The 7,803-nt window shown below is 48.0% G+C and overlaps 1 protein-coding gene across 2 annotated transcripts in view; it reads right to left on the bottom strand.

Moving 5' to 3' along the window:
- TMEM165 (transmembrane protein 165) overlaps positions 1-3,899 on the bottom strand; it is a 37,044-nt gene extending 33,145 nt beyond the window's left edge. The window contains exon 1 of one of the 2 annotated variants that reach the window (XR_006296178.1): positions 3,427-3,891. Coding sequence is in view for 1 of the 2 variants with exons in the window: in XM_043572612.1 (XP_043428547.1) it covers positions 3,427-3,633 (207 nt within the window). In the remaining variant the exon portion in view is untranslated. Of the gene's footprint in view, positions 1-3,426 lie in introns of both variants that reach the window. The other variant, XM_043572612.1, reaches the window with a different exon arrangement.
- Positions 3,900-7,803: the final 3,904 nt, after the last annotated feature.

Here is a 7,803-nt window from a genome sequence, read left to right on the forward strand (position 1 = left end):
AGCAATCAAGAGTAGGACAAGAGTCACCTGACAGCCTCTAGCTTCACTGTAAAGAGGCTAGAAGTGGGAGGTTGGGCTGGATGGAGCAGAAGTGCAACTTCATGAAAATGGGAAAAAGTTTAAAATATTGCACGGAAGGCCTTCTGACAGTTCATAGATAAGAAATGCCAAGAAACGGGCGCCTGGGTGGCTCAGTTGGTTAAGTGTCTGACTTTGGCTCAGGTCATGATCTCACAGTCCGTGGGTTCAAGCCCCGTGCTGTCAGTTCAGAGCCTAGAGCCTGCTTTGGATTCCATGTCTCCCCCTCTCTCTGCCCCTCCCCACTCACACTCTGTCTGTCTCTAAAAAAACGAATAAATGTTAAAAAAAAAAAATTTAACAAATGCCAAGAAACAGTAAAGCGGAAATACAATAAGAATTTGTACTGGGTGAGGTAATAGGCTTTTGTGGCTTTATCAACAGTGCTCTGCAACCAGAGCAGCTCTTTGGACTTCCAGAATATGCAGCAAATTATAAACTGCCTGATCTCCCTAAACTAAAGGGACTTAATGCTTCTTGTATTACATGCTCTGTCCAGGGAAAGAATAAGAAAAACCGGAGTAAGTCACTAGAAGCATAAACTGCATAAAGGAAAGGACTCAAAGCAGTCAACAACTACTCTTTCCATGGCTTTGTAAACTGAGGTTTATTTGTAACTAGGAGTAGAGAGTGAACCTTTTTACCTGGTTATAGAAAAAAAAAAAAAAACCCCAATGTAGAAAGCCCTATTAGAAGTTCAGCTATCTTGCTTCAAAGCACCCTGGGAGATATAACTATGTTATTACATCTCACACCTGAATGCCTACCAACAAAGGAGAGATTTTTCCCCCCTCCATTTTCAGAAGTCCACTCTCACACAGTGGCATGAAAAAAGTAAATTTAAATATCCTACCTTTTTAAAAGATCTACTGGATGTAACTACAAAGCAAAATGGTTGAAACTTTCAGATATCCAGCAATGGTTGGCCCTTGCTTATATGGTTATTAGACTGAACCCTGACCACATCTTGCCTCTACCAACTGGACAACAAAAGCAAATGATATTTATAGTAAGTAGTTCAGAAAACATGACAGAAAAATCTCTTCTAACATGCTGTAGTACTGTAGAGAAAAAAATTCTGAGCCATATCAAAGTTAGGTGAAAATATAATTAAAACAAGATCATTAGATTCTACCATACAATAGAGAGTTTAGAATAAATTCCTACCTTAAAAGAACCACCGAGAAAACAGTTGACTCTTGAACAGTGTGGGGTTAGGGGTGCTGAGCCACTATACACTGGAAAATCTGCATAAAGCTTTGGACTGCCCAAAAACTCAGCCACTAATAGCCTACTGTTGACAGAAAGGCTTACTGATAACATAAACTGATATCAATTAACACATATTTTGTATGTTGTATGTATTAAATACTGTGTTCTTATAACAAAGCCAGAGAAAAGAAAATGTTAAAATCATAACAGAGAATATTCATAGTATTGTATGGAAAAAAAATCCACGTATAAGTGGACCCGTGCACTTCAAACCCATTGTTCAAGGGTCAACTTTAAAGACAAAAATCTTATTAGATTGTGCCTGCCCCTTCCCTTCACATCTCCAGTTTTAAAGACAAGCATCCTTAAGACCACTTAATACAATCATTGCATACTGCTGCCTTTATTTTACAAGTCTGGATTTTCCCTGTCTAAAAGGGTATTATTTTATTAAAAATTTTTTTAATATTTATTTATTGAGAGAAAGAGAGAGCGTGAGCGGCGGAGAGGCAGAAAGAGAGAAGGAGACACAGAATCTGAAGCAGGGTCTAAGCTCTGAGCTGTCAGCACAGAGCCCGATGCGGGTCTCAAACCCACAAACCAAGATCATGACCTGAACCAGTCAGACGCTTAACCTACTGAGCCACCAGGCGCCTAAACGGGTATTATTAATAGCCACACCTACCACTATTTATATCTCAAAAATCACTATAGGACTAGAGCTCTGATGAAAAGGCCTGGAAAGTTACACTCAAAATCTCTCTAAGTTACTTCACCCAAACTAGTCTTGTTTGAAAAGTAGTAAGTTAATGACAGATGAGGATTTTAAAAGACAGAAAGCTAAATGATAAACACTAAGAATACATTTCATGAATCAGCATTTCAGTTCAAGTGCAGAAGTGGAAAAGGTGAGCAGGGTCAGCTGAGCCCAGGGGTAACAGGCAAGAGAGAAATCACGTTTAAACTGGAAGTTATGGGGAAGTCTTCACAGACAGTAGGTGTCTGCGGGGTCCTGAAAGGTGGGAAAGGTTCTGACCAGTGGGCTCCAGGCTCACTGAAGCCTTTTTTAGGGAGACTGTCATCTGGGAGACTAGCCCTGGAGCACAAGGCGCGTCTCAGGTTAGAGTGGTTTGAGTATTGGCATATGAGCAAGGGTGCCGTGGCTAAAAAAGACTGGGCGCCACCTCAGGGAGAAACCTCAACATCCTGCATTAGAGGATGGACTGAAGTCAGTATGCGGGGACAATTCACTGAGGATTTCTGAGAAGTAAAACAGAATTCAGTTTTAGAAAGATTAGTTGGACGGCGACGGGCCGAATGTAGCCTGGGAGGCTGAGCGCCAAACCTCTCCTACCAGAAGAGACCACAGAGGCCTCAATTCAGGAGTCCAAATTGGAAATGAGGAGAAAGCTTCCCCGATACAGGGAAGACATTTAAAATTGCCGCCGAGGTTCTGGACACAAGTGACTAAGTGATTCCATTAACATACATTAAAGTCGTTAATAACACCAAACGACAGGGTTCTTTCTGGTATGCTTATGAATTTAGTTTTGGCATCCCGTACGCTGCAGCACTCTGTACTGTCAAAGACGGCTTATTCCTCTGCGTTCCTGAGGGTTACTTCCTGCAAGCCAGAGCACGTTTGTAAAAAGTGAGAGTCACTCTTCATAATCCATATATATTTGGCAAAAACCACAGGTCATACAAAGCTGAATTTGGGTAAGCAGCTGGGGATGAGCGTTTTCAACAATGAAATGGCCGATGTTCTCATCCTCAGGGAATACGAAAAGCCTCCCACTGTCCTCTGTTACAAACTTTCTACCCGGAACGAGTACTTGCAGCTCTTTAGGGCACATCTGATCATCAAGACGCCCTTTCCTCAGCAGCATCCCGACGCTCCCGGACTGGAGGTTTACAGCGGGCTCCTTGCTGGGCGCTCCCATCCCCTCCCCCATAAGGAGCCGGGTGAGGCCGGCCCGACCCGGGAAGAAGGGCCCTCCGCCGCCTCCACCCCAAGGAGCCGGGGCGGGCTCCCCTCCCCCCGCCGGCAGCCGGGGCCGGGCGCGGCGCTCCCGGCGGCCGCGAGCCTGGTACCCGGTGCACCGGCTCCGCAGCCGGCCCGCCCGTCCTGCTCACCTCGGCCCGGGCAGGCTCGGGGCCCTGCACGGCCGCCGGCTGCGGCTGCAGCTGCTGGGCGGGCGCCGGCGGTTCCTTGTTCCGAAGGCTAAGGTCTTCGTCCGGGACAGCGCGGACGCCGGCCGGGGCCCACAGCAGCGCTAGCAGCAGAAGCAGAAGCAGCCGCGGCACCGATGCGCGGCCACTCCCCCGGGCCGCCGCCGCCATCCCGCTGGCCGAGGCGGCCACGCAAGGGCGCCACAGGAGGAAGTGCGGGCGACGGGAAGCCTCGACTCCGAGCCGCCCCGGCAGTGCGTCCCTCTCGCCTCGCCGCCCCAGCTTAGCGAGAAGCCGGCACCATGCGGTAAGAGGCAAGGGCGGGCGAGAGGCTTAGCGCAGGCCGGCGTCGCAGCCGCCGGCTCGATCCTCCCCCTTTCCGGCAGCGGCCACAAGACTCCGCCAACTGTCTCGTTGCGGGCCAGCCCAATTCCTCCGGGCCCCGCCCCTGCCCGTGACGGCCTCCCATTGGCCGGACGTCCGCCTCGGCGTCGTGACGTCCCCAGGCAGGTTGAGGTGCGGCTCGCGCCCTCCTCCCATTGGACCCAGCGCTCCTGGGAGGTACCCGGCACCGGGTGACGTTCCTCTCCTCGCATCTTCCCGCGCCCCACGCGGGGTCCTCCTCCCCCGAGGCTGCCCACCAGTCCAGGGCCGCACGGCTCATTGCTTCTGCTCCCACCCGAGTCTTCTGCCCTAATATCCGGGCCGGCCTACGCTTCTCTTAGCCTTTCCTAGATGTCAAATTACTTGGAGCGCCCTGGTTACGTGGCACTCGCTGCGGGAACCGCCACACCTAGCCCAGTTCCACACTCCTCACTATTCTCGGTGCCGCCTCCAACGTGCAGCTTTCTATAGAGGACGGTGGTCTTACAGGGTCAAATGCGATAGTTTCAAACAAACCTCTGAAATGGGACTTCAGAAGTAACAAAATCCTCAAGACTTGTTTTAGATATTATTTGTTTGCCTAGAATCATCCCCAGACCAGAAACATTTAAAAGCCTTTCCATTTTGGATGTTTTGTGGTGTACCTATCTTAGACTGGCCTCTTAACTTGGTTGGCTTTTGACATTGGGTGTTTAGGCGCGGGAAAGAGTGGAAAACGGGAAAGGATGGTTGTTGGTTGGGCTTGAAAGTAGTTTTACATCTTATACAGACAAAGTTGAGCTGCTTAGTTATCAGAAGTGTGACTAAGAGCGTGCTAACCATGTACCAAGCAATATTCTAAATACATATATGTCCACGTATTAAACCTGTACTTTGTGAAGAGCTGCAGAACAGTATCTATGAAATGTGGGAACAAGAAATGAATCTACCAAAACAATCCATGGCAAAGTGGGCAAACCTACTTTGAGTTCACTAACACCACATTATGTCGCGAGTTAGTAAAGCTTTTGTCCATGCTGTTCTTCCTGTCTGTAGTTAACTTCCTCCATTCTATCACTGTAAACGCCTACTCATACTTCTAAAACCTGTTCAGGCCTGACCTCTCAGAAGTCTTCCTCCAACACCTCCTCTTACAGAATTCATTACCCCTGGCTTCATGCTACTGTAGCTCATACATGCTTCTCTTGTGTGACCAGGATGCCTCCTACACAGTTTGGGGTACAAACGTTGTGCCTCCCCGTTCATCCCTAGAGTGCAAATGCTTGAGCCCTCATAAACCAGTAATAGAAATCCCAGAAGTCCAAACTATCCTACCTCCAGAAGCCTCTCCTTTACAAATTCAGGATTTTCTGTGCTTAAGAGGTGCCCGAAAGGGAGTCTAGTGACTCAGTCTAATGGCCCAGGCAGAAGGGTAAATGTGGCCAAACTGGCCATGTGTCCCTGATGCCTGGAAGGTACTTGGCTTATTTTCCGGGATGGGCCACCCACACACTCCAGAGCTCTCTAACAGGAAGTGCTCCTAGCCAAATTCCCAGTTAGATGATGCAGTGAGGATTAATGGATTACAGCTATAAGATGCCTAGGCAGTAGCTTCTGCATGTGAGGTGGCTCAGGAGCAAGGCAGCAAAGCTGTTTAACACAAATAAACAGTAACGCATTGTCACCATGGGGAACCTGAACAGCAGGATCAGTGCAGTGTCAGAATCTGGGCCCGAGTAGGGCCTTTCCAGCCTGTCTCAGTGTCACCTCCATCCCGTGGACCACAGGCTCTGCCACTTTAGTCCCCTGGTGTAGATTCCAAAGTAATGAGCTCTTTGCACCATCAAGAGGGCTACTCAGGACCCTGGCTTCACCACTCTGAGGATTTAGAGCCGTCCCTGTTCTAACCTCACTAGTGACTATCTCCCATTAAAAAAAAAAAGATTAAAATCACAGGCGATTTCCTGATTTCTTTTTTTTTTTATTTTTTTAATTTTTTTTTTCAACGTTTATTTATTTTTGGGACAGAGAGAGACAGAGCATGAACGGGGGAGGGGCAGAGAGAGAGGGAGACACAGAATCGGAAACAGGCTCCAGGCTCTGAGCCATCAGCCCAGAGCCCGATGCGGGGCTCGAACTCCCGGACCGCGAGATCGTGACCTGGCCGAAGTCGGACGCTTAATTGACTGCGCCACCCAGGCGCCCCCGATTTCCTGATTTCTTGACAAACAATGGGAGCTACTTACTTGACCCCGTATCCAATGAGGATGGAGGGGCTCCACAATTCCAAGTTGTTTCTTCTGTCTCAGCCTACACAGATTTAGTCTCACTACAATGTATCACTGGCAGGCACCCTCCCGGTTAAGAAACCCTACCACACATGCATTACACTGGATTTTAATGTTTGGGTTTTTTTTTTTTTTTTTAATTCCTACCTCCTTGCAGAGTCTTCAGCTTCTCGATGGTAAGATTATGTCTTTTATCTTTATATCCTTAGCACCTAGCAGATTTCCTAACACGGTCGTAGTGACGGCCATCATGACCAGTAATAATAATAGTGCCAACTCTGATCCAGGCAGTGCGCTGAACATGTTATAGGAATGATCTCACAAGGTCGGTACCAGTGTCCTCATTTTTACAAATGAGAAATCGAAGACTTAGTTCAAGAAACTTTCCCCCAAATTACACAGTTAATACGTGGCAGAATTGTGCTTGATACCTGTTTTGTGCAATGTAACCATGCCCTACTTACTGAAAATCAAAATCTGTAAAACCAGCCAATGAACAGTGAACATTTCCATTATCCGTTAGAGGAAAATGCCCTTTATCCACTCCAAGTTCCAATGAGGAGGGCTATGTCCTGGCCTCTCCCAGAGGTGTAACCATTTCACCACTGACGGAAAGTAAATTTGGCCAGGGTACCCTAGCATGCTGGGCTTAGCATTGCCACCTTTTTCCTCTTGGGAGGTCCCCGTCTGCTCTGAGCCCAGTGCTGCTCGCAAGCGGATGGAGACAGCTCTTGATTCTGGAGTTCAGTATTAGTCCAGCACGCCTGTCCACCAAACCTAAAGTCCCTCCCTCCAACCTAACCACCTGTTCGTCTCACTCTCTGTTTTCCTCTTCAACTTTCCAGAAGTAGTGAAGAGGCAAGCTATTTTCTGAGCTCCCTTAGAGACCTCTCCTGCACTCCCAAATCATCAAGGGGTGGATTAAAGCTTTTTACTTTAAACAGCCCACAGAATTAAAGGCTGATTAGAGAAGCCAGGACAGGGAGTGATGAGAAAGAAGCGGAAACCAGAAACTTCATGCTAAAAGCCAACTGAAGATCATTGAGAATTAAAGAGAAAGCACTTGGCTAATTGAAACGTAGGTAAATGACAAATAGCAGTTTACAACTTGCTTGACCTTCTCAAGTCTTTAAGCACTTCTACTTATGTGAAATGAAGCGTACTGGTACCCACGGGCATGCCAACCCCTTCAGATGATAAGGGCCCGGCCTTTGTAGGGGGCCTCTGCTGGCCCAGAGGAAAGGGGGCCGCCCTTCCAGGCCCCTCTTCAGACTTTACTAAGTTTCCACACACAGGCTGTAAATTCAGAGAGACTGCTGAAGACCCGCTTCATTCTCACTCATCAAGCTATCTGCTTACTGTCTCCATCTGGGTGTCTCACAGGCCTTTCAAACAAAGCATGAGCAAAACAGGTCCCTTGATCTCCCTCCAAAAACCTGTTCCTTTCCCAGCCTTCTCATCTAGTAAATAGAACGAGCATCCCCCTGAGAGATTTCTCTCATTTCCTCATACCCCACATCCAATCCACCAGCAAGTTCTGTTGTCTCTACTTCTAAAATAGGTCCTGGGAGCACCTGGGGGACTCAGTAAGCTAAGCATCTGACTCTTGATCTCAGCTCAGGTAATGATCTCATGGTTCATGGGTTCAAGCCCTGCATCAGGCTCTGCGCTGACAGCGTGGAGGCTGCTT

Source organism: Prionailurus bengalensis, chromosome B1, assembly GCF_016509475.1.
Source record: "Prionailurus bengalensis isolate Pbe53 chromosome B1, Fcat_Pben_1.1_paternal_pri, whole genome shotgun sequence".
Lineage (NCBI taxonomy): Eukaryota > Metazoa > Chordata > Mammalia > Carnivora > Felidae > Prionailurus > Prionailurus bengalensis.